Source organism: Pagrus major, chromosome 24 (assembly GCF_040436345.1).
Source record: "Pagrus major chromosome 24, Pma_NU_1.0".
Classification (NCBI taxonomy): Eukaryota; Metazoa; Chordata; class Actinopteri; order Spariformes; family Sparidae; genus Pagrus; species Pagrus major.
This window is the reverse complement of record NC_133238.1, coordinates 3,399,867-3,427,575: the sequence shown is the minus strand read 5'-3', so window position 1 is coordinate 3,427,575 and position 27,709 is coordinate 3,399,867. Positions and strand designations below refer to the sequence as shown.

Genomic DNA, 27,709 nt, shown 5'->3' with positions numbered 1-27,709 from the left:
TCCTCAGAGGGTTGTACACTTGTGCTCAAGAAAAGGCAAATGCCCGTAGAGATTTTAGATTTTAAATCATAAATAACAAACATGTTACCAGATCATCCAAGCCAAACAACAGGTTCTGAACTGGCACCACACTAGTTTTAATTCAAGTAACAACGCAATAAGAGCAGCCACCTCAAAGATAATGAAGGATAAGACAGTGACACCATTAAGTGAAAATCATATTTATTTGCAGGTAGATGTGACAAATGAATATGAGGTTTTCTACAATATAAAACAAGCAACTAGTAATTTAAACACTACACTGTGCTATACTGTACAGTACATATGAATGTTTGCATGTATACAAAAATAGACATATCAAAACACATTTACACAAATGGGTAATATTTACATACCACAAAAATAACATCAGATGACACAAGAATATTCTTGAGTACTCGTGTTTTTTCAAGCAAATTAAGAGAGCTTGACAACAGTCATCTTTTTCTTTTATTAAAGAATGACATGCAGAAGAATCTGGTGTTAATAAAAAGAGCAGAAAAGCAGCCAAAAGTCAAATCTCTGATCTCACTGGGAACAATTGGAGGTGTCATTATGCCCTGACCTTCGACCTCCTGTCGCTCCACTGCAGCTGCTCAGTGGACAGTAGAAAGTTGTTGTTTTGAAGTGTAAATGTAGGATAGAGAAGAAGTGTTGCTGAGATGAAGCACACCTTCCCTGTATTTGAGCAGTTTTGTATCATCTGATTCAGAAGATAGAATTCAAATTCAACTTGATCACTTTTGAATTTTTAAATGTAGTACTTTAGTTCTTGCTGGTACAAACATCCTCATTACATTTGCCAAGCATTGTTCTATCCATGTGGCTACAGGAGAAGGAAGTTTTCCATGTTGACTGAAGTGAAAGTGACAGTGTCCATTAAGTGCTGTTCGTAAAGAAATACTGACAGAAAATATACATCCTGATTAATGATTGGTGGCACATTCTTCTCTACAACACAATATTTCAGCAGTTTTTGTGCTACAGACACAGTACACCAAACATGAGCAGCAAGGTTCAAGTCAATCACAGGAACAAGTTGCACACACAGTAAACAAAACAAAAAACATGCATATCTAATATACACCTAACAACCACTAAACATTTGGCGTAATATTTTCACATCAAATAAGTATAATATTAAACACTATCTTAGGAACTATAAGAAAGGATTCTACTCTCATCAATAGATAGTAACTACGTGCTGAGGATGTTCTTTCCAACAGTGGATGAGGAAGCTGAAGAGGGATTATTCCAACTCCGTGATCCTGGTGTGTACGAATAAGGAGGAAGGAGGAATACTGGTTCCATCTTTGGACAATAAATGAATGTGACGATAACCTGAGAACGCAAAACAAAAAATATTTATCTCAGACTACTGAGGAACAGTGCACAAAGTCAAACATACAGATGTTGCAGCCTTCTGCGTCAGCATTTCTGTAAACCAGTGATGCGTTCAAATGTGTACACCTCCACACACCATACTGACATTTCTACCACACATGTCATATCACATTCATATTACAAGTTATGAGCTGACTTTCATTTCAACAGGTGGAGGGTAAAGGTGATGGAGTTACAGGTGAGAAGGCTGCCAAGCCAGTGACCGCAGTTCAGACTGTGTTTCAACATTCACATTTTCCATTCATCTTTGTGGCAACAAAGAGCAGATATTTCTGACGAGAGGTCGGGACTAGCTGTGTTTGTGGGGACCCAAACAGGTATATCAAGCCAAAACATAATCTTTCACTATAAGTGTCACTCTGCCCACTGTGTTCAGTTTATGAAAAATAATTAACAACAGGCATCCCACATTTTAAAGGGCATTTGACCTCACAGAAAGTAAAAACAAAAGAAGTGTTATAGTTTTAAAAAATATATATTTTTACAGTTTTTACCAGAAACATCTGGCTTAATAATCGGCTCATGAGTTTTTCAGATGTATGTTTTTTTGGCCCTTTGAGCACCATGCGCTGAGTGCCATCTAGTTCTGTTATATTGGAGAGAAGTCAGACATCTCTACAGCTGAAATCTCCAGAGTCCAGGTGAGAGGAAAAAATGTGTTTTTTGATTTTGGGGTGAGCTGTCCCTTTAACTCCTTGTCTTCAGCCTTACCTTGCTGCATGCAGCTGAGAGGGAGTGTAAACTGCCCCACAAAGTCATTTTTGGATGTCTTGTCATAGTCCTCCACTACAAAGCGCACCATGGCCAGCTCTGGAGTGTGGATGGTGAAGCGCAGAGTGTCATACCACACAGGGTTGAACCCTGCAGAGAGGACAGAAGGTGTCGGCACTCATGCTGCTAAGAGACAAAATCTACATTCTGTGTGGGACTAAGACCAATCTGACATATTAACAGTAACCCATCCTGTCCCTCCAGCCATTACATCATTGCCTCCTTTATGTATTCCTACAGGGTGAGCAGCTTCTCTTGTACCATTGTTCTCAATGTATCTGGTCTCCTGCTTGGCCTGGTCCATAGGAACCCCGTGGATCTCCACTCTGACCAGAGGATCCACTATAGAGTCCTCTTTGATGTTGACTTTAGGCAGCTGCTGACCACTGATCACCTTAGACACAAACATACAGTGTCCTCAATAGAACAATGATTGAATGAGGAATACGTGTTTTCTTCCTTCCTTTGTGGTGTGTACCTGTATGGTGAGGACAACAGGTAGGTAGCGATCATGTTTTTGGGGCGTCTCAGGGTCAAATCTTTTCTCTGCCTCTCTCGTGAAACTGGGCTTTAGGACATAGCCGCAGTTGCCATTCTGACTGAACAGTCCGTCGTTCAGATCCATCCCTTCCCCAGCAGTCTGGAAGTTCAACGCAACTGAATGAAAAAGAAAATACATTTAAGAAGATTTACTGTTATTCCTTTTTTTAAATTTAGATTCTCAACATACTGTAGTCAGGCACTTTGAGAGAAAAAAAATGTTGTTAAAGCTGCTCGCTGCCCTTTACATTTTAACTTCAGTACCAAGAACCTAAAAACATGACCTCCCTGCTCTTCTCAAGCACTACATTAAACTCATTTGGCAGACACTGTGGTCCAAAGAATATTTCAATAGTCAGAAAGACCAAGAGCTAGATGTCATCCAAAATTCAGAGTATATCCTTTTTAAACAAATGCAAAGGCATTTTCAGTTTTACTCAGGATGTGACTCACCACCATCTAGTGGTGGATGAAATTTTCTGTCTGAATGTTTGGTTGCTTTGTGATGCTTTGAGTTTAATTATTTTATTTTCCTGTTTCTTTTTTTCTATATTCTTATAATATCAACCAGCATTTCTTTTTAAGTTGCTATGAAGAAATCTTTATTTAAAATGTAGCCCAATGCAGTATTAACAGTGAAAACCATGTGACAGAAATGAAAATGATTAAAGAAAGGAGTTATAAACGGCTGCTTGAGATAAAGTGAAGTCTGTCTTTCAGTTACAATCACCGATTTGGCACCCAGTATTCCACATTTCCTGAGGATTGAAATTGGAGGAGTCAGTTCGGAAGCCACTGGGATAAACTCTGGTCAGCTGCCGCGAATTATGGTGCACAAACTCGGACCCTAAAATGGAGATAATATCAGAAATATAATTAAGGTTGACATGAAGGGTGTATCCAAAGCCCCTGAGTGTCAATCCTAAACACAGTGACATTTAATCTTTTTCATACTGAAAATTGCTCCTAATTAGTATCAACTGTTTCACCTTAAATTCAAAAGTAGTTAACTGTAACAAAATATCTGCTGGTGATAGAACCAAAAACCCCATGTAATGAATATCAAATGATAAAAATATATTTTGACATTATCTATCATTAGCCATACACTTTAATGTCTGAGGCAGACAGGAATGATATGATGGACTCACCAGCCTCTCTCAGGTGTTTGCGGGCCTTGGACTCTGTGAAAGAGGCAACCTCATAGAACTTGGAGTGAATGCGGGAGTGTTTGAAGCTACTGAAGTGGACGCTTTTGCAGTAAACAACACAGTCTGACAGCTCCTTGGACAGACGCTGTTTTGACCTCTGTGGAAGTAAGAAAACCAAGTATGAAAAGGTAAGACTGATAAATACATAGACTGATATACGTGTATTTTAATGCAATTACGTCTCATAAATGTAATCTGTACATTTCGCTGAGACAATGCAAGCATATTGAAATATTGCTATGTCATTGAAGAGAGAGGAAGTAGTTGTATGGTTACTGTTACAGTAAAGAAAGGAAACAGGGCAAACATATTAAAAGCTCTAGTCTGCCAAGGTTCAGGTAGTAAACCAACACATAGAGGACCTAAATGTACTGACATTGGCAGGCAGTAATATTTAAAGGGACTTTATTACATCACACTGCAAAAAACAGAAGCAACACAGAGATTAAAAGGAAGCTGATTGGGTTACACTCTTGTTTTAGTGTGTAGACATTTTTAAATGTTTTCCACTTACACAGACTAGACCTCACCACTCTATATTTATCTATGTCACTGCTAATGGTAACGTAAGCGTAATACACCACATTTCACTGATGTTCCACTGACATATTTACAGTGCATCCGAAAAGTATTCACAGCGCTTCACTTTTTCCACATTTTGTCATGTTACAGCCTTATTCCAAAATGGATTAAATTCATTATTTTCCTCAGAAGTCTACACACAATACCCCATAATGACAACGTGAAAGAAGTTTGTTTGAAATCTTTGCAAATTTATTAAAAATAAAAAATGAAAAAATCACATGTACATACAGTAAGTATTCACAGCCTTTGCCATGACACTCAACATTGAGCTCAGGTGCACCCTGTTTCCACTGATCATCCTTGAGATGTTTCTACAACTTGACTGGAGTCCACCTGTGGTAAATTCAGTTGATTGGACATGATTTGGAGAGGCACACACCTGTCTATATAAGGTCCCACAGTTGACAGTGCATGTCAGAGCACAAACCAAGCCATGAAGTCCAAGGAATTGTTTGTAGACCTCCGAGACAGGATGGTATCAAGGCACAGGCCTGGGGAAGAGTACAGAAAAATTTCTGCAGCATTAGAGGTCCCAATGAGCACAGTGGCCTCCATCATCCGTAAATGGAAAAAGTTTGGAACCACCAAGACTCTTCCTAAAGCTGGCCGCCTGGCCAAACTGAGCAATCGGGGGAGAAGGGCCTTAGTCAGGGAGGTGACCAAGAACCCGATGGTCACTCTGACAGAGCTCCAGCGTCTCTCTGTAGAGAGAGGAGAACCTTCCAGAAGGACAACCATCTCTGTAGCACTCCACCAATCAGGCCTATGTGGTAGAGTGGCCAGACGGAAGCCACTCCTCAGTAAAAGGCACATGACAGCATGCCTGGAGTTTGCCAAAAGGCACCTGAAGGACTCTCAGACCATGAGAAACAAAATTCTCTGGTCTGATGAAACAAAGCTTGAACTCTTTGGCCTGAATGCCAAGCGTCATGTAAGGAGGAAACCAGGCACCGCTCATCACCTGGCCAATACCATCCCTACAGTGAAGCATGGTGGTGGCAGCATCATGCTGTGGGGATGTTTTTCAGCGGCAGGAACTGGGAGACTAGTCAGGATCAAGGGAAAGATGAATGCAGCAATGTACAGAGACATCCTCGATGAAAACCTGCTCCAGAGCTCTCTGGACCTGAGACTGGGGCGAAGGTTCATCTTCCAACAGGACAACGACCCAAAGCACACAGCCAAGATAACAAAGAAGTGGCCACAGGACAACTCTGTGAATGTCCTTAAGTGGCCCAGCCAGAGCCCAGACTTGAACCCAATTGAACATCTCTGGAGAGTATGAAAATGGCTGTGCACCGACGCTCCCCATCCAACCTGATGGAGCTTGAGAGGTCCTGCAGAGAAGAATGGGAGAAACTGCCCACATATAGGTGTGCCAAGCTTGTAGCATCATACTCAAAAAGACTTGGGGCTGTAATTGGTGCCAAAGGTGCTTCAACAAAGTATTGAGCAAAGGCTGTGAATACTTATGTACATGGTATATTTTTGTTCTTTATTCTTAATAAAGTTGCAAGAATTTCAAACAAACTTCTTTCATGTTGTCATTGTGGGGTATTGTGTGTAGAATTTTGTGGGGAAAAAATGAATTTAATCAATTTTGGAACAAGGCTGTAACATAACAAAATGTGGAAAAAGTGAAGCGCTGTGAATACTTTCCGGATGCACTGTACCTAACATGCCACTGTAATGCTTGTTACACAGAACCACCTGAGAAGTCGCCCTTAGAAACCGTCACTTTCATAAAATACAAGCAGTGATGATGAACCATTTGTATATCTTTCACAGCCTAACCTCAAAATGAGCACTGCCACCAACTAAACTCTTGCTGAAGAAAATCAAGATAAGAGCAAAAACATCTTTTCCATCTTGACAAGATTCACTGCTGTTAGCTCCTCTTTCAAGAAAGACATATTTTCCAGTAAAAGTAATGCTATAGCAGCATCTATGTTAATCTCTTTAGGAGCTGCCATTGTTGTTTTCAAACAGACAGACACTTCTCCTGTTAGCCATCACACCTTAACCATGCACGTAGCTGCCAAGAGGACGCTGATTGGTCCAGACAAGTGTGGTTTTGTCACAAGCACATATTATATGGGGAACTGGCATATACCCATTGTTATATTAAATAGATAACAAAAAATACATTTTGACATAAACCCTATATTGGCATACAGTATACAGCCAATTAGCAGTAATGCTCACACTGAGACGACCTCCCAAGTAGAACAACAGTATCCCAAAAACAAAATGTGTTTGCATTCAACTGACAAAGCCCTCTATTGGCCATAGTAATTATAGCAGGAGCAGAGTAGGAGGTCTGTTCTGCCCTCCTTGTTCCCCTGGGCACAGCTGTGCAGATAGATGACTCCTTAACAAGAGACGGGTGTATTTTCTTCTTTTATTGAGCTGTATCCCTTAAATGTCAACAGAGTAAAACTAGAAGAGAAATTAAAGACATTACATTTCTGTGTGAATGTAACTTAAAACATCACAAAATATATGTGAAGTAACGTTTACAAAATATATCCAGCTTATACAAACATTAAGCATCTTTAAAATGTAATAAACACTGTAAACTTGTTTGAGTTACTCGCATAAACAGAAATGCTGTGCATTTATGCTAGTCACTATGTGTGAAAATGAAGGCATGAGACATATTTAACAGAAAACAGTTCTTAACAACTCTTTAAAACATGTTGATTGTTCAAAATACTTACAGGCAATGATTTCCATAAACAACAAAAGACTGATGATTGGAGATTCAGGCATAACAAAAGCTGCCGCTGTCTCTGTCTGCCATAACTAAAACATGTGGAACACTTCCTGTTTCCTGTCTTAAGGTGCGTTCACACCGGACCTTTTATTTTTGTTGCTGGCGACAAGTTTACATAGTAAGTCAATGCAAACGAGCGACTGAGCGATTAATCGCTCAGGCGAAATATCGCTGGGGCTCCGAGCGACAGCGACCGAGCGACGGAGCGAAAAAGCGCTCAATCGCTCTGTCGCTCGAGATGAGAAATCCCAAGTCTCTGGCCGTCAGTCGCTTGTCGCTCAGCGCTGATAGGCTGCCGTAATCTATGTGTAACTATGACAACTACTAAAACCATGGTCGTAATACAACTCCACCGGTCCGGAAGTGCAAAGCCGGCTTTACGTTGACACACACACACGCACACACAGCCACTCGCCGGACACCAACTACAGGCGCTCCTCAGCTGGGATGGAGCGCCTGTAGTTGGTGTCCAACCGGGCAATCCTGCCTCCGATTTTCGCCAACAGCTCGTCAAACTGTCAGTCATGCTGGACCAATACAAACGGGAAGAAATGAGCGCCTCCGAGCGACGTGAAATTCACTGGAATCGCTTGAATGACGTCATCAGAGTGATCTGTTGAATTGTGCCGACGAGCGACTGCAGCCGAGCGACAGAGCGATTTTTTTGGAGCGACAGGAGCGACAGCGACAAAAATAAAAAGTCCGGTGTGAACGCACCTTTACCCAAAACACTCCTATTGGCTAACAAAAGGCATAAAAAGGAAACACAAAGGATAACAGCACCACCTACTGGCAAAACTTAGTTGCCGCCAGCACAAGGTCAGATGATACTGTTGTAAAGCTACAAAGTCTGAGTTGGGTTCAGTATCTTGCCCAAGGATACTTCAACATGTAAAATTCAGGGGCCAGGAATCCAACTACCAACCCTCTGACTGATGGATGACCGCTCTAAGGTCTGAGCCACAGGCCACCCCATTTGAATATCTTGCTAGAATGCAATGTTCTCCTGGGAAGCCTTGGTTCCTTGCATCATGTGGACGTTACTTTGACACACACCACCAAGTACACTTCCTCATGGCAATAGCACTCCGTGATGGCAGCAGCCAACCCAGCAAGATGATGCTCTCTGCCACACATGGAACTTGTCAAAGAGCTCAAGGCAGGCCTCCTAATTTCCCATATCCAATCTGATCGAGCATCCATGGAATGTGCTGGAACAAATCCAATCCATGGAAGCCACACCTTGCCACCCACTGGACTCAAAGGATCCGCCACCAATGCCCTAATGCCAGAAAAAAAAGGACACAGGTCCTGTGTCCTTGCCTCGACAGGTAGGAAGTCTGATCCACAATGGGTCCTCCATGGATTGGACTTGTTCCACAGATGCTCAGTCCGAATGGGATCTGGGAAATCCAGAGACCAAGTTGATGCCTTGAGGTATTTGTCACATTTCTCAGGCCAGGCCAATCCAGAGCAGTTTTTCTGTTGTGTGACAGGGCGCACTGTCCTGCTAGGAGGACCTTTACCTGTTAGTCCTTTTTATGTCCTTTTAATGTTGTGCCTTTAGTGTATATGCCGTGGAGCTACTGAGTTGCAGTGTAGGGATGAGCAGAGTCAGATGTCTGGCAAAGGCCAGAAACTGTGGATTAACGAGGTCTGAATAGCTCTGTCAAAGGTTTGCAAGGACTAGAGAGGATTTGTAAGGGGAAAGGGGGACATTGCCATTAAAGCATCTGGGTGATTTATTTGGCCATTTTCCTGTCACTACCTTTCTAGCACTGATACAGGAAATTGACTTCTCTACTCCTAATCCTTCTACAAAGCTCAGAATTGTTGATTTTTCAACTGCGGAGGCTGTTACTAGAAATACTGGACCTACTTGAATTGCTGATCAAGACTGAGATGTGTATAAAGATTAAACGCAAAGGCCTGGGATGGAGATACTAAGTCACTGGATTTCAAGGTTTACTTAGTCAAAGGTGACTAAATTAATCTGTTTTAGATTTGTGTTTCATCACTCATCCAAAAGGCTTATCACTTCTGCTGATTGGTAGGAAGATGCCCAAACCGGATGACCCAAAGAGGCACTCAAAGCTCTTTCGGCCATTAACACATTGAAGTCTCATGAGGCTTATTGAGGTTGACCCATGAACTGACTGTTAGCTGACTGTTATTTCATTCACTACCACTCGATAGGGTAAACCCTTGTGATGCAAAGGAATCCTGTCACGGTTGAAATCACCGGGCATATCGAAACCTTGAGACAACCCCCTTTTGAAGTAAGTGATCCTCGACTACACTGCCAAGCAGGAGCAGGTGTGTTGCCAAGGTAGCTTCCATGACTGTAGAGACCAGAGGTGTGGTGGTCCCAAACACCACGTTGGAAGTGAAACCTGCCGGGCACTTGCATACACGTCTGCCTGTTTCCACATGAAAGCTGATCTGGCTGGTCTACCCGGGCTTCAGAGCGTCACCCCCTCCACACACACACTTCCCCCATCTACCAGACAGCAAGACAGCCATCTCTCCAGACACCTAAACCATCAGCAGAGGCACCGTCGAGCTCACATCACTGCCAAACTCGATGCTGGCCTCACCTCTGATGACCGCGTTGACAGGAGTCCCAGTGTGGCATTTCATGCTTCTCAAATGCTTATCAATAAACATGACTCTAAGTGCCCAATGACTCCTTTACACACTTAGTTTGTTGCACTGGACACAGATGCACAGTCAAGATCAAACTAATCCTCTAAAGCCTGTAACATCAGTATAAATCCATATAATATATACAGTATGCATGGCAATCAGGGTTAAAAAAAAGAAGTAGTATGTATATTGTTACATTATGTATATGATTTAGTGATATGAACACATACGGACAAAGTTCAGTTTTTGGGGCCTGATAGGGGTCTACATCCAACCCCCAACTATCTCCAAACAGTTTCTAAATGAACTTTTCAATGTGCAGAAATGTTCCAAACACCTCGATCTACAACTAGAGTGCAGTGGACAGTTAAATACCTGACTGGTGTGATTAAAAATTCACAGAGGATATTACTCTTACAATATGGTCATATGCAAACCCGCTAGTGGCCATAAGCCAACACGTTTGTAAAGCCTCAGAGGGATCTTAACTAGATTCATGCCAAGTGTGAAAAAGTCACTCTTGACCTTCAAATGGTTTGAGTCATAGTTTAGTCATTGAACTCAAGTTGGATTGTTTGAGGTAACATTGGTACAATCAACTTTGGCAAAAACTAGAAACAATTTGTTCTTTCTTAGACAATAGAAATAGGTTTATCCTCATGAGACCCCTCATAAAGCCCTAACAGGCAGGAAATAATGATCGATTTCTATTTAATTTGCACTACAGTTCTGATGTAATGTGTTGCAAATTAACCTCTAAGAAAGTTGTATTAATCTACTGTAAAACAAAGTGTGACCAAAATATAATACCAAAAGACTGGCACGATGGTTTGCAATACTCATAGACAGAGTTTATCTTTCATCATGATGATCATAAGGTATACAGTAGAAATACAGCATTCACGTTACATATAATAGTCCAATGCAGCCCCTTTGTAGGATGATGTTGAACTGCAATGCAGCAAAAGTTGAGCCTGGTTCAACACTACAGCTTGTATTTTTTGGCTGCCAGAGCCCCTTCACACGCTGGCTGGCTTTGTACATGCAGGGCTTAAGTCAATCTGAATGCTGCAGCAACTGAGCAAACTGATGAAGACAGCAAGAAACCATGGAGCTTGCAAAGGCTTGCAAGTGGACCCTGAGTTAAAATGTCAAATTACATTAATGTAGCTGAAATAAAATCAGCCATTAGGTGCAAATTTTATTTGCAGTGATGTAACCTGGCATTACAGAGATTTCTGCCTCAGAAGGACAGTAGATATAACAAATATTTTGCACATTAAAATTATAATGATATTTTGTGATGACAACTTTTGTCACTATACTAAATGGCATCATTTTAATTGATTATTTTATCATGTACAGAAATGAAGCCAAAAAGACCACACTTGATATTACATTCCAGCCCTACTTAGAGACTTTACACTTCAGTATTTACCTACAGAGGTGGTTACTGACTGCAATTAGAGCTACTCAGAGTATCAAGTATCCCATTTTAGAGGAGACTGTACAACCTTCACCTTGTGGAACTCAGCCTAGTTCTTCCTGGCATGGCATGTCATGGCATGGCTTGGTCCAGTTTGACAAGACAGAATGAGAGAACAGCAGCCATGAGATCCTCTTTTCAGTTTCTGTCTTGTCTACTTGTATATGTGACATCTATGGAGCCCTGGAGGTGACATAGATGTGTTTTTTTTTTCAACTTGCGCACGCAAGTAAAAAAAAAACAAACACATCCATGTCACCTCCAGGGCTCCGTAAATATCCACGTTGGTAGAAGATGTGTTTCATTTAGTTCAGTGACAGTTGAAATGCCTCAATATAAATATTCTTTATCAGTGACCTGCGTTTCTCAGATTAAAAAAGGGTTAGGGTTAGTTCAATGATGTTAATTTCAGATGTGGATGTCTGAGGCAGAGGAACCGGTGTCACGAGTGGCAGCACATGTTGAAGCCTCATTCTCTCTTTTTTCCCTGTCTCACCCTGCCTCTGTCACAGTGTAAACAGATCACCTTATCTAACACCCAGTGTCTGCTCCCTGCCCTTCAGTACTCTCTATTTTTCATGAGGGATGACAGAAGTCTATGCAATCCTTCTCCACTGGATAAAAAGGTTACCAGATTTCTGAGTGTCTCTGAGTGGCCTACTCTAAAACGCTCAATTAAACTGTGACAGCAACACACCCAAGACAGAAATATGACAATACTTTGTTTTATAGTCATATGTTGTGTCTTAAAATGCTAACTGTTTGTTACAACAACGTAAAAAGGTAATAGCAGATGTCTGTGTCTGCCAGTAAAGAAAAGCAGCAGGTTAAAAGAGCTTGCCTTGTTTCCGTGGAAAGCTTGAGCATGACACTTAAGATCCTGAATGTGGCATTATATGAGAGAGATCTGAGAAAACCTGAACAACAGTCAGCTCAACTGCACAGGCTTAACTCATACTGTGGTTGTTTTTTACACGTACATCACAAAAGAAATATATTTTAAAATGAAGTGCATATGTTCACATTAGAGTCATGATAACTTATCCTGATCAACACAACATGCAAATAATGTCAGAGGTTTTATATGCTGGATGACTATATGGAAACAGCCACCCTCCACATTTCTCTTTCACTGGGTGAAGATGGTCCCATTCAGACACTTTGTCAGTGCACTGAAGAACTACAGGAATGGAAGTGCAAAACCGAGTCCACTACAACTTTAACTATCTATAAAAACTGAATCAGGACGGAAATGTGGGCATTTTAAACTCTGTTAACAGACATAAATAACTTAAAGCATCGTTGTATTACCATCTAAAATTATCAATGAAATAAGAAAACTCAAGTCTAAAATGATCTTCAAAGTTGATCCATGTATTAATCTTGAGCAGGTTAGACTACTGTAGCTGCCTGTGCTCATGTCAAACAATCTTTTAGGCAACAGCTATCTGACTTTTGACTTTAAGGTCATGATTCCATTAAATTTCAATCTTCAATTTTTTACTTTGTTAAACCATTGTATCTCGATTAGTAAAGATTAACAGATCATTGATTTTATGTCCTGACAACTGTCATTTACATTTTTAAATTTTTAAAAAGATTTCAGTTTCTCAAATCTGTCAAGAGTGAATCCTCCTCACAAACAAATTAGTAAAGGATCTCTGAAAAAGAAAATGAACCAACTTCTCATGTCAACATGTTTTTTGTTTTTTGGCACAAGTAGAAGATGAGGATGAAGAGACAAAAAAATAAGAATATCACATCACATAATCTTTAAGTTATATCCTATTGTACTTATTTTTGTAATTTGCCAAACACTCTTGAGTTTGACACGCCTTGCACCAGGAAATGTGACAATACAGAAACAAGGAAACATAGAGCCATTAGAGTGGTTTTCCATGTTAGACTTCATATTACTGATAATACTCAAAGCATGCTCAAAGTATTTGAATATGTTTTCTTATCTGTCAGATAGGCTTCAGATGATTAAACTTTAGATCAATAGGCTTCTATGTACTTGAGGCCACCAGAAGGCACTTCGAGTCCATCCCATAGTTGTTGGGAGTCTAAAGAGTTCAGTAAATAATCTGGACTGCACAGAAAAGGACATCTACACTAACTACCAGCTGTAATAACAACATCCATTTAATCACCTGGTGTGCCTATTTTTGGATTAGTCAGCTTAATCTATTAAGTGTTCCATTCATTCATTGAAATCCATTTCCTGATTTACCTCAGTGTTATATCATCAGTCTAGAAATGACTGAAATAGGGGATCCTGACTCTATATCAAGCTGGTTCATCAGACTGTGTAAAATAAGCTGTCTGAGAGTGAGGTCAAAGACCTCCGTGTGTTAAACAACCTGACCTACCTTAATCCTGCGACGGACACTCTCACGATGGAGGTTATCTTCGTCAATTTCAGCCGCCTCGTCTTCATCGCTGACCTCACCGGTCATAGAGTCTTCCACCATCCCGTTAAAACTTTCCTCAAGACCGCCGATCTTCTTCGCCTTCAGCAGGATCTTCCCCTTAAGGTCCTGACAGGGAGGTCAAACAAAGAGTGGGAGTTGTTAAAACTCCTAAATCGGCCATACAAAATGGCTGGTGGACCATTTGACTGGGTAACCCTGGAAAACTTCCTGTATTCTCTCATTTTACAAGATCATAAGAGGGGAAAAAGGTTAAATCCTGAACTGTAACACACACCTGCCATTTCACAGAGCATTGTCATATAGACAGAGGAAGGAGTCACGGTACAGCAGCCTGAAATGTTAATGTGACAGGACAATGCTGATGTGTAAATTTACAGTGTATTGTGTAGTGATGCCCCTCCATATTGTCTGTTAGATTTATGTAGATTTATGTCCTACTAAACTACTAAAGCTATCAGCCAGTGAGTACCACATGAGTGAGGTAAGGTTAGGACAACAGTCTGCCCTGCTCACCTCAGGAGATGGCAGCCCTATGGGGGCCTTGCCGTCCAGTGTGCTTTTCAGCAGCTTGTCTCCAAGGATGTGGTTGAGGTGTTGGGCCATGACTCTCTGTTGCTCAACACTGCAGTGGTTCTCGATGGACAGGATGACTGGATATTGTGAGACCTGAATGGGGAGAAAAGGAGGGAGGGAGGGAGTGAGTTTGTAATTTAACACTTGAGAGCATTATCATAGGGGAAAACTAATACCCCTGCTGCCATATACCTGTGGGTTGTGCTTGGCTGACTGAAAAACCAGTAGATGGATGGACAAGGGGTCATGAGGCCACAATATTCAATTGCAGACAGATGCTCATACACAGCAGGTTCTGACATGCTCGTGAACCTGGCAGCTGTTCATTTTGGCATGAGCCTGGCACTATGAGGCAGCTGCCTGGCTAGCTCACTTTATAGTGCTTTCAGATGATGTCTTGGATATCATTACACAGTTGTGCTCCCTCTCATAAATTTACAATGAGATGCTGAGCGATTTCTTGATACAGTTTTACAAGACAATGAAAGCAAAAACAATTGCAATGCCAGCATGAAGGGATTACAAACCATGCTTGATCTGCCTGAAAAGACACATTCAGACCAGTGTGATCATCTTTCCTATATGGCTGTCAATGTGTGACCTGGGCAACATAAAAAGTCAAGAGTGTTGTTTCAAATACAGCTGTCTCTGCTCCAATCTCTTAGACTCAATCCCATTGAAAAAAAATTATTTTTACCCCTAATGCTCGTTTTCAAGTGCCACCTTGTCCCTCATAACAGAGAAAAAGGGGTAGTGGTTGAAATTTGCCTATGAAGGTAGATGCCCCTGCAAGACCCTCACACATCATCAGCTGTCAATGGTGTTTATGTAAACAGACGTTACCAGACATTCCAATATGCTGTCTTCAGCTGTGATATTTTCTCTTGTGTTACTATAACAACCCTGGCATTGTCACAATTCCCATTTCCATCTATCTCATGGAGAAAGAAAAACATGGACGTAATTCAGTCACAACTTCATGTATCAATCAAACTCATTGCCGGTAGCAGTGCTTTATAGGCTAACAATAGCAACCTGTGCTCCTACCCTGCCAGTCTATTAGAGGAGCCGACGAAGAGTAACAACTTCACTGCTGGACTTTGGTTACATTTTGGAAGTCATATGACATCAAAAGGGCCAATGCAACATTGAAATACTCCAAAATGGGAGACTGTCAGGCACAAATCAGCAAAAACATTAGCTAGTAATACTAGCTGGCTAGCTACTTAGCTACTGAGACTGAGACCTCAAACTAGCAGTGATTGTTTTTAGCTTTATAAAGAAAAGGACCGTAATATATTGAAACTACAGAGTTCTCATAAACCTCAATTTAAAGGGTGTCTCTGGAAAAACCTCCATTTGGAGGGCGATGTCGCCCTAACACTTCACCCTTCTCTGCAACAAGAACCGGGAACTACTTCTAAATGTGAATGCACAAAAGGAGGGGGTAGGGCTAAGAGGCAGGGGCAAGGGGTGGATTGGGATCGGGCCTCAATCAACCGGAAGGACAGGTACATCAGAAAGCAACCATACTTAAGAAAGAACACTTATACTTACACACTGTCAATAATCAACAAAGTGAAACAACCGGACAGGCAATGCTACCTTGAAGGCATAGTTGCCCACTGTGTTGACCACATCTTTGAAAAGTATCTTGGAGGTGAAAGTGTGTCCATGGTAGACGATGGGCTCTCCGTTGGCACCATCCCAGCAGTCCACTTCCACACATCGGCAGCCGCGACTCAGAGCCCTGAGAAGCAAAGACAAGTTCAATCTTTGTTAATTATTTTTATTTTGGGTCACAAGAGGGTTGAACACACACTGTAAATAGTCTTTTATCAATTTCATAATCAAATTTTTGCATTTATGATTTTGATTAAAAAGTATCAATCATGTAAACAGAATTGGACTACAGGAAACCCACTTAATTTTATTAATGCATTTTGTAATACTGATGAATGGTGGAGGATTATTTCAGAGCAACGTTTCAATTAATCTCATTACCCCTGTCAGGCTCAATGGAGCATGGGAGAGAACACATTAGGTACAGGATTTCCACTGAAGGAAACTCTTAAATCCATAAAATGGTTTTGAAATATGGATAGAATCATCCTCTAAATTACTTTGAAATGATGATGAGGTGATAGCTAAAGTGGTGGCCCTGGATGGGTTTGTGCCCGGGGTAAGCTCTACTCTTTGTTTTATGATTTCTCAGCCAATTTACAGATGTTGATGTGCACACACTATATCCACACGGCAGCCATTTTCTTCTGATGTCAGGCTCGAAGTGAGAAGTTAATTACTCAGATAATGTTATGTTGCTCTGTTCCAGGTTGGAAGTTGTATAACTAAAGGGAATCTAACAAATTATTATCATTTCAGCACTTCCAGCAACTTAAAAGATGATGGCTAGTGAAAATCTGGAGGGACATCGACCATATTTCAAGGTTAAACAACATATTTGATAACCCAACTAAGACAACCACTTCCTAGCTAACATTAAAGCTTAATTACATCTATTGCTGTTCAGGCTTAAATAAATGTGTCCATGATGTGCATGGATATTTTAGAATCAATTTTGCCTTTCCATTTCATTTGTATCCACTAACATTATTAAATGGTAATGTTAGCTAGGAAGTGGTCAGATGCTAATGTTAGCTGTTGTCTTACAGTAAGTAGGTTATAAGATATGTTGTTTTACCTTGAAATATGTCCTGAAGTACCACACAACAGTACCACATTTGAGCTTCTCACCCTGAGCTTCATGTCAGAGGAAAAAGGACTATTGACCCCAAAGATACCATTACCCCTGCAACGTGTTGTTGCTGCATCCAGGATTGTGTGCATCATGTACATAAGTAATGGCTTTAAAAGGACGAGATGCTGAGGGAGCACCAAGCGTTTTTGGACTCCTTTTTCAGTCACTTAGACATCAGACAGAAATATCCTGCAGGGCCGAGTTAGCAAACCAGACTAAGCTTCAAAAACTAACCCAACTACATTACCTGATGTATCCCTCCACACTGCTCTGTCCTCTGAGCTGGTCCTCCATCAGGTAGGTGTTGTGGGAGGAGGAGATGAAGTAATGGCACAGAGGCTGGCTCATGTCCTGGAAGACACCCCGCCGCTGTGGGTTGAAGATGGAGCCCTCAGCTGATCCAAGGTACATCAAGAAACCATCAAATGTCATGGCATTCAGCAGCTTGGCTGGAAAGATGGCAGGACAGTGTCAGAACATTCTCACAAAGTGCTGGAATCCAACCAAGGAACACTTGGTAGGTTTCCCTTCATAATCTTAATTTTTTTATGGTCAGACAAACTCAAAGATACAGTATATTCCTCACTGTCCATGTACCTGTTTCAGAGGGCTCATAGCATTCAATAAGCTGCTTGGCGTGCTGCTCGATGTTGTCCCCTTCCAGCTGCTCCTCCCTCAGGAAGTCCTCCAAGTCGCTCTTGGATAACTTCTGGCCATCAACTGAGTACTCCTGGAAAACCCTCAGTACATCCTCCCGCTGGGTCAACATCTTGTAGAAGAGCACAAACTCGTCGTCCTCCAGTGTACCCGACTGGGACTTATCAGCCATCTGAGAGGAGAGAAAGGAACATGCTGAAACTCTATGTTAGAAAGATGCATCAAAACCCAAGAGGTCTTACAGTGGACACAAGCCAGTCTCAAGGAGAATGAGCATAGTCCAAAGTGTATAACTCAAAAGCTCTCACTGTGAAGAGACGATGAGCGTGGTGCTCGTTCATGTCCACATTCATCATCTTCAGTAAATCCTGCACTTCCTTGAAGTTCATTCTGCCATCATTGTTCTTATCGGCCTTCTTGAACCAGTCACCAATCCATCTGGGTATGCCACTTAAGGAGAGTGTCACATTCATTATGGAATGAATCACCCGACTGTGTTTGATGAAGATGAAGACTGACAAGCTTAGTGCTCAGAAAGTGCCATAGACAATCAAGGTTAACCCTTAATCAACACTTTTGTCCACAATAAGGTATGTCAAAAAACTAAGGACAAAAATCATTAGGTGTAGAATCTTCCAATATAGACACAATTTCATAGACATTCATGCTGCCCTGGGGATAAAGTCTGTGATTGTAATGACACCATGGTCTCAACAAAGTAGCCTTGGCTTTAGTCTCTTTGTGCTGTGTATCATTTTGCTAATGAACATGACCCCAAACAAAGAGAAGGAAAACTATCAAAGCCTTATGTAGAGTTTGGTGGACTGTATGGTGGCAAACAGAAGGCATTGATGGCATATGATTGAAAACACTGAGTAAAAGATACTGATCTAGTTTCTCTCGCTCCCCCATGTTCTCCAGATTCTCGATCAGCTTTTTCATGCCTCTGATCCAGGACTGTGCTTCCTCAGCTGACTCGGCAACCAGGTCCAGGTTGCCCCTGCGACCACGGAAGACCAGTGTGAAGCATCGGTCAGGTGGGAACTCATCGGCAATGCTGAGCAGCACCTCGGACTGGTGGCCCTCTCTTATGGCCTCCACATCACCCACTGAAACTGGAAACAGAGACCAACACAGGATGGAAAAGTAAGTAAATGCAAGTTACATCACATTAAAAACAAGTAGTGATGATCAGTGATTAAAGAAAAAGCTAGGTGGTCTACTGTACATTGAAAATAAAGAAAAATAGAATGAGTAAATCTCAGTGATACTGCTTCGAGGAAGGCTGTGATATTCAGCTTCACAAGGGTCTATCACATCAGTGAATCTTGTGTTCTTACATGTGGAGTGGGTGTTACCAGCCTTCTTGGACTTGTACCAGATGGTCATGCAGTCGTCCTGCAGTTTGAAGTAGCGCTGTTTCTTCCATGTGCGAGACTTGATTTTCCTCATTACTGTCCCCACAAGCATGGACTGGAGGTTGTCATCCCCCTGGATGCCTGAAAACAGGAGGACAGAGATATTGTTGATGGAGTTCCCATTTTCCTGTCTAATTCTCAATTTGGTATTAATTAGGCCTTTTCAAACATGAAAATGAAACTTAATTTTTTCCATTAAATTTTGTCCAATCTGAGCGCTTCTGGTATAAAATTGTTACCAAGTCACCAAATGCCGATGCTTTAGGTTGGTGGCCCAAAACATCAGTATTTGACTTTGTGAAATTCAACAATCAACGACTCAACTCTTACTGCACCTATGCTAACAAACTGGCCAATATCAATCAGGTGGTGTTGACAGTAACACAAATGTACATCGACAAAGAGAAAAGTTTCCAACCAATGAGCTACTAGAGAATAAATATGTGTATATATACATACATATTTATTCATATATTAAGAAGTAAGCCATAATCCCAGCACAGGATATATAAACATATTTATACAGACTTACGGAGGCCGCTCCCTGTGGAAGCCATTCGTTGTTGTCTCACACTTTTGCCATCTAGAGGAAAGAACAGAGAGGGAATGCCATTCTTAAAGAACAGTTACTGCGCTTTTGAGTTATTCACGTAAGTTTATATAAAAACCAAAAACAGACATAATGGTCATTTCATAAGTATAACACATTATTATTTATTTGTATGAGTTAACCAGTAATGATTGATTGAAGATTGGTTTGATGTTTTCCAGCCCAATAGCAGCTCAAAGTCTGTCTAAATTGATTAAAAAACACCCAAATATTATCTATGATAAACAATACTAACAAGTCACAGTAGCAACAGTATTGTGGTTCATCACAATTTTTCAATATGACATGATGATAAAAAAAGAAGAGAATCACGGAGCCCTGTGTGATTGGAAAAGCCTAGAAGAAGAAGCCAGCTGACACAAGACAGCCTACACTAGTGGAAACATTCATTTTTCAAATTTGGCTGTTGATGATGTCATAAATTAGTTCAGACAATTTTTGAATTTTTAAAAGAAGATATGTGTTTAACTAGCGTTAATATTTTGTTCACAGAGAGCAAGATGACATCATCTAGTCTGCGGAAAACCAAACCATTACAAGCTGTAACTATCAAATGTCCAGAAGCAAATGAAAAACAGGCTCAAAAGGTATCACACAGATAGAAAACAACACAGTACAAATATCTACCAATAAAATAAAACTACTAAATGTGATATTACATCAGTGAATATTTCAAAATATTCACTATATATAAGCCAAATTTAGCCAGATCTGTAGCTCAGTTTTTATACAGTACCAACTTACTAACCTGTACAATGTGATAGACTACTATAAATGTGATATTTACTACATCAACATTTGTTTGAAACAAGGTGAAAACTAGTGGTGACATGAATTTTTGAAAAACAAAGATTCATCATTTGAGTAAAAATGACTTCCTGTTATAAATTTGATGACTGTTACAATTCAGCAAGAATGATTTAAATGAACCCATGTTGTAAATGATCTTTATGGTTTTCTGAACATTCAGGACAAATTGCAACCCAATCCAGTGAAAAAGAAGCAATTGGTGAGGCTCAGAATACAAGGAATCACTAAAATTAAGACATTTAGCTCAAAAATTCACACCAAAATAGGATTTTACAAGGGCCTCTCAATTTACATGTTGTCTTTTTCATGACATGAACTGTGAACAGTTCAGAATTCTAAGTGAGTTGGCGTGGAATGATCTTATAGAAAATGTTGTTAGCCCTAATAAGACTTTTTGCTGCACTATATGGCACTTTATATTTAGGAATGAGTGAAGTGCTCAGGCAGTAATAAAGGAACTCAGTAGAATCAGTTTGGGGGTCTTGTACAGAATAACATGTTCTCTGGCTGTGGTTGCATCAGATTCCTGCTCCATAGACAGTCCCACCAGCAGCCTCATTATTCAGCCTTCAGCCCCATGCTGTGCAGCACAGTGTCACCAGCAGCTCACTAAGCTCATCTGGATGCTCTTTTGCTGCCCTGTTATGTTTTCATTGCATTCTGTGCTGTCCTGCACTTTTTGTTCTGTCTCTGTGTTGAGCTCACTAAGCCACTTAATCTCCCCAAATCCCTGTTCTGGTCTCTGCATTCCTTTCACTCATGACCTCAGCTAACTCAACCAACTCAGGCTCCAAACACCTGTCATTTGTTTCATTGACACAATCTGGTAATACTTTATAATAACCATCAATTACAAATGAACATTTATCGTTAATTACACTTTAGTTAATAGTTATTTGACTGTTAACAAATGATGAAATGATTTATAAACCATTTATTAAGATGTTGTTTATTATAAAGTTACAACTGATGGTTCTGAACCTTTACAATATCTTAATAAATGGGTTATAAAGCATTTCTATGTTTGTTAACAGGCAAACAAGTTTAATGAACTATACATTGACCATTTATTAATGATGGTTATTATAAAGTGTTACCCATAATTCAGTCTTATGCAATGTTGTTTTAGCAATACCACCCTTGTTCAACCTGCAGCAATGCTATTAAGATTGGCTAAGAAGGTACAGTACGTAGTTTCTAATACAAAACACCAAATACATTCAGTGGACTAATAGAATAGACTGATAGATTGTTTTAAAATTGAATAAACAGCAGATAACGGACAAAAAAAGGACAACATAAAATGGATCAGAAAGTCAATGGGGTTTTGAATTGTAATATTCATTCAGGTCTACAGGGACAGCAGTTCAGCTGCTGTGTCACATGTGGTACATCGACATAGACAGAAAACCAGCCAACAATGTTGACAGTGTGTTGTGTAGTAAATTTCTGTGTGTTCGTTATCCAACAAGATATTCATGTATCTCAGCAGGTGATAACGGGCAGCTTTTTTATTTTGAAAGCAATAGATTTCCTATTTTTACTATTGTCAAACAAACACAGATGTTAAAAGTCTATTAAGACATAAGACTATTACAGCAGGTGCACGAAGTGTCCTCTGTGTTCTCCTGTTGTAAAGCATGAACCTCCTTTATAGGCCTTTATAAGTAAAATAAGCCAAAGAAAGAGAAAGCAGCAGAGAGTCTGACCTGTTGGAGGATCATCCCTGAGTCCCGCTCGGTGGAAAAGATCATATGGTCCAGGAGCTGCTGCTGTCCCTCTGCATGCCACGCTGCAGCAGTGATAAAAGCCAACAACAACTAAAGCCAGAGTCAACTCATTGTGAGGCTCACCTGCTCCTCCCCCCTCCTCCCCTCCTCTCTCTCTGGATCCTTTCTGCCTGTTGCCTGATCACCTGTTTGGCCCTCTTTAGCATTTCAACTCCTCTGAGAGTTGTGTCTTCATTACATTGATTAGGATAAGGAGTGTAGTGCAGGTTAAAACCATCTTAACATAATGTTGATGATAACAGTGAGGTGTAGGCTGTTTGTTACAGGAGGAAGATAGTTAAGTGTATTTTGCATACAGTACATAGACATTCCATGCAATCACATGCCTGATCTAAGAAAGCATGTATGTGAAGTGTGGCTTGAAATATCTCAAAGCTCTGTTGAATCCTTTGATATGGCTTGGGTTAAAGATTTAAGATTGAAGTCAGGATCTCCACACAGCCTGAGCTGTTTATTAGATGAGACAGGACAGGTGTTATTATTGGTATGGTCCAGTCGGGCTCGTCTGCTGTAATCACAGTCTGCAGAAGCCCCGAGATCACAAACTGAACTGAAAAGACATTTTGCCTTTAATGTCTATTTGATCACGTTACCTTTTGTTATGTTTTTGTTTGTTAGTTATATAACTCCAGATAACTAAAAGTGAATTATGACATGGTCTTCAGCGATTGTCCCATTTTAATGGAATTGCAGATGTCCACAATCACATCAAAGTTATTCTAATATTTTGAGGTAGTAGACAAATTCTCAGTAAATTCATACATTTACTAAAAAATACTTTATCATAATATCATTTTATATTGTTATAAAACGATTTAGTATTCATCATTTTAGTTTCTCAAACTCAGAGAAACCCAATTATTCAAGTATTAACTAAATCCAGGTAAACCGACTGACAGTGTCTAAGTCAAAGAGTCATTCTGGCCGTCATGTCCACCACATTAAATTGGGGTTGTCCACAGCGGTCTGTCTGCTGTTATACAAGACACTCATTGGCAGAGGATTTCAATCAGCCTGTTTCCCCCAGGTTTGGCCCTGGACCACCTTTATCCCATCCTGCCAGGTGGAGGACCAGCAGAGTTCCACCACAATGTGTTTTCTGTCCCGTCTAGTGTTACTAAGCCCCGCTCATCAAACTTTGATCAGGCCAGCTTAGCTGCAGGCCACGAGGACAGCACATCGGGGACAGATTCACCACCAACTGAACAAACTGCTCCCAGCTTACCTGTGGACTCATTACTGACATCACTTATCCATCTGAGAGCTCACACACATAAGTTTGTAAGTTATGAATATTAATATTCTCTCTGTGGTCTTCCTGTGTGTTCCCAGCTCAGGTTCTGAGGCATTAATAATCCACAGCTTCAGCTCAGCTTCCTAGCTCAAGTTACACAGACTGAGCCAAGGCTAAAATGGAGGGGCTCCCTCACAATGACCTTCTCTAAGGAAGGAAACAAACTACAGTACCCAGCAGCAGCCTCTTCAATAGATGACCTGAAGTCATTGACACCAGACATTACAGTGGTTGGTTTGTTCAATAGTTGATGCACTACTTCAAAAGGGAGTGGTAAAAAGTTTTGAGTAAACATAATGCCAGCACTCTGTTCCACCACCACCACAAATGTGGAACGAACTCCCAACCAATGTCAGGACAGCAGAATCACTCACCATCTTCCGGAAAAGTCTCAAGACTCACTTGTTCAGAATTTCTATCTTTTCTTTTCTACTTTATCAATAGTGATATGTTGTGGTTTCTTTCTTGTGACAAATGTACTTATTGTAAGACGCTTTGGACAAAAGCGTCTGCTAAATGCCCTAAATGTAAATGTAAATGTAAATGTGGGAATATGTTTTGGAAGTAGAGTTCAACAGACTGTGACAGTCTGTGACATGGAGCACCGAGGCTCACCTGGAGGATCCTAGGACGCTTGTAGGATTTTCCTTTTAATTGTTTATCATCTGTGTGTCAGTATCATAAACTGGGTTTACCAAAACACTCAATCCACAGAGAAATGCACACAGTCAATATTCAGGAACTGTGCCTTTAAACAAGCTGTCAGGACTTCTGTAAGGTTGTGATGTCACAACTGTACAGTCACCGCACTCAGCCACGCCCCCAGCACAGTTGTGGTTGCAAAAACACTGACAGAGCTGATGCAGACATGTGGTGGGCATTGCCTCCTCAGGCCTGTGAGATCTGACCAATCAGAGCAGACTGGGATTTTCAGGTGGGGGGGCTTAAAAAGACAGGAGCTAAAACAGAGGGTAAATAGAGGTGCTGCAGCAGTGCACAGTATGGGAAAAATAATGTTTTTGAAAATTAAAGGATATGAACCTTTTCTAGTAGACACCCAAAATAAAAATATGAACCTGAAAGTGATAATAATATGTATGTATGGACCTTTAACTGATGAAACTGATACTGTATTCTAACTATCATGTGTTCTTGAAAGATTTATTCTCGTCAAGACAGTTTAGGATTACCATGAAGTAGTATCTGTAGTGTTTAATCTATTTTTCCACTTGTGTATTGGCATACAGCACAACTCAATATAAAGAGACATTCCACCAATTCTACACATCAAGATCAGTGTCCAAGTCACAGGGGTGATTCAGGGTACCTTTGAGAACAGTCTTCTGTCACTACCTGATCTGAGTGCACATCTTGGACAGCAACACCACTTGGACAAACCACATGTAGAACAGCAGTAAAAGTTAGTTTATGATTATGATTACATTTGCTAATAATTATTTCAGATGGCGGTTTGTGTCTGCCTGTTGTAGGATACTATATTTTCAGTGTTGATATTGCTGTTATTATGAGGTGTTATTGAAATAAAATATATTGAACATTTATGCTTTGGCAGTATTCGTAAAATTTCCATATCATAAAGCCCCTTTGAATTGACTATATTGTAAACTAGAATTACAGCATCGCAGTTGTACACCTCCGTGCTCCATTGAAGTTGCTGTCCCAGAGCTGTGGCATTAATAATGGGAAGTACATTTTTTGAAGAATATTATGACACAGTGCATTTAACCTCTGACCTTTTGGATATCAAATGTCATAACTACATCATTTTTTCCAGTTAGACATTTTTGTAACATTTTAGTGTAATTATTGTATGAATTCTTGATCTATGGCCAAAAATGTGTTTTGTGAGGTCACAGTGACCTTGACCTCTGTCCACCAAATTCAAACAGGTCATCCTTGAGTGAAGTGAATCGTTGTACCAAATTTGAAGAAATTGCCTCAAGGCGTTCTTGAGATATCACGTTCACAATAATGGACGGACGGATGGACAACCCAAAAACATGCTGGTGCAGAGGCATAAAAATCCGACAGACAACCACGCACAGCCGTCTGAAATAAACATTATTAAATGTAATAATAATCAGAAAACAACTCGACAAATTCACTTTTACTGAAGTTCTACGTTTGTTTGTCCCAGTGGCATTGCCGAACCTAACTGTTTAAGACGGTGGATATGCTCATGCTACACAAGACTGGGATTGATGATATTGCTCCTGGCGACAGCATTTCTAACACTGGTTGTAAAACATGTTCATCAGCTGGCCGTTCCAGCCACAGGTCTTCAACATCTTCTGCATGTCTAAAGGCAGAGGCCGAAAGGCTGCTCTCCTTGCAATGGCAGCAGGCCTCAAAAAAAAAAAACATGAACTGGAAGCTCAGGAGGAGCAAATCAGAAAGAAAAAGGAGCTTCTTGAATTGCAAAGTAAAATTGCTGCTCACACTGCAAAGGTTACTGTGTTCAAGTACAGAGAATCTGATGGTCAGAGCTCCAGAGCCCATTCAAATGGAATGAATTCATATCTGGAAAGATCAAAACGTAAATCATCTCTCAGACCCTCTGCCACAGAATTTGTTCCACAAGGTTTAAAGCATCAGTTCAATCTTCCACCTACAGGCAGCAGCAAAGCTGCAATGCCAATGGAGGCACAGTTCAAACATTCAAACCACCAGTTCCATCATCCACCACTAGGAGGGAGCAAAGCTGCCATATCAATGGGTGCACAACCCAAGGAAAATTTTGCACATGACGGACCAAGGCCTTATGTTCTGAATCCAAAACCAAGCATGCCTCAAGGATTTCAGGAAACATTTCATGTGCATCACACACAGGAACCCACCATGCATTTTACACAGGAATCTATTCAACGCACTGACCTAATGCAAACCGATGTGGATCAAGGCAATCTGTTAACTATCATGCAACGGCAAAATGACATTACAGCCCTTCTGATACAGCAACAGTCCTCATTGTCACTCCGTCCAAGAGATATACCAACCTTTGATGGAGACCCACTTGAGTATAGTACATTCATAAGAGCATTTCAGCACGGAGTAGAAGGAAAGGCTGCTAGCAGTATAGACTGCTTGTATTTCCTAGATAATATACAAAAGGACAACCAAGAGAACTGGTTAAGAGCTGTCAACACATGCCACCCGACAGGGGATACCAAAGAGCAAAAGAACTTTTATTAGAACGGTTTGGAAATGAGCAAAAAATAGCCAGTGCATACATGGAGAAAGCTCTGGGATGGCCACCAGTAAAGTCAGAGGACATCAAGGCTTTGCAAGCTTTTTCATTGTTTCTCCGTGTTTGCTGTAATGCTATGGAGGATGTCAGTTATATGTCAGAGATGAACATGCCATCCAACATGCGTGCCATTATCCTGAAGCTACCTTATAAATTGAGGGAAAAATGGAGAAACACTGCCTATGAGCTGCAGGAGAAGCACCACCGTCAAGCAGGCTTCAGTGACATTGTCAAATTCATTGAGAGACAAGTGTCTATTGTTTCTAATCCACTTTTTGGAAACATTCAGGACACAGCCATTTCATCACAAGATCATAAAATTGGAAACAAAGTATCACAGGCTCTAATCAAGGGAAAAGGAAGTAGTTTTGCAACTTCTGTGGCAGCTGTCAATTCTAAAACTGTGACCCAAATGCAAAAGGATAAAAACTTACCTGATAAATCAATAAAGATGTCTTGTCTGCTGTGTGAAGAGGGTCACATATTGGAGTTGTGTCCCAAAATGGAAAAGAAGTTGCATCGAGAGAAAACCGACTTCTTAAAGGAGAAAGGTGCTTGTTTCGGTTGTTTAACTGTTGGACACATGAGCAAAGACTGTCATAGGCGTTTGTCTTGCAAAGTGTGTAACCTGAAGCATC

General features: G+C 40.7%; 1 protein-coding gene and 1 pseudogene across 2 annotated transcripts; one reads left to right on the top strand and one right to left on the bottom strand.

Annotated features, from left to right (window-relative positions):
• Nucleotides 1-209: 209 nt before the first annotated feature.
• Nucleotides 210-27,709, bottom strand: plcd4a (phospholipase C, delta 4a). 2 transcript variants are annotated; one of them, XM_073462264.1, is made up of 17 exons: nucleotides 27,506-27,709; nucleotides 22,429-22,511; nucleotides 19,832-19,882; nucleotides 19,222-19,380; nucleotides 18,768-18,996; nucleotides 18,190-18,319; nucleotides 17,822-18,053; nucleotides 17,472-17,673; nucleotides 16,072-16,216; nucleotides 14,407-14,559; nucleotides 13,831-13,998; nucleotides 3,906-4,062; nucleotides 3,485-3,601; nucleotides 2,693-2,871; nucleotides 2,476-2,608; nucleotides 2,155-2,304; nucleotides 212-1,380 (listed from the first exon to the last, which is right to left on the bottom strand). In XM_073462264.1, exons 3-17 carry the CDS (start codon nucleotides 19,854-19,856, stop codon nucleotides 1,289-1,291), a joined length of 2,271 nt encoding a protein of 756 aa, XP_073318365.1. In that variant the 5' UTR covers nucleotides 19,857-19,882; nucleotides 22,429-22,511; nucleotides 27,506-27,709; the 3' UTR covers nucleotides 212-1,288. The 2 variants fall into 2 exon arrangements, with proteins under 2 accessions (XP_073318366.1, XP_073318365.1); XM_073462265.1 differs by lacking the exon at nucleotides 27,506-27,709 and having other exon boundaries at nucleotides 210-1,380; nucleotides 22,429-22,533.
• On the top strand, nucleotides 4,984-8,762 carry LOC140992405 (uncharacterized; annotated as a pseudogene).

Excerpts from the sequence above, each read along its gene's own strand:
- plcd4a (XM_073462264.1), bottom strand. The coding sequence starts at position 19,856 with ATGGCTTCCACAGGGAGCGGCCTCC. Across the intron at positions 17,674-17,821 it reads CTATGAGCCCTCTGAAACAG|CCAAGCTGCTGAATGCCATG; the intron begins GTACATGGACAG and ends CCATCTTTCCAG. Across the intron at positions 2,305-2,475 it reads CAGATACATTGAGAACAATG|GGTTCAACCCTGTGTGGTAT; the intron begins GTACAAGAGAAG and ends TCCTCTCTGCAG.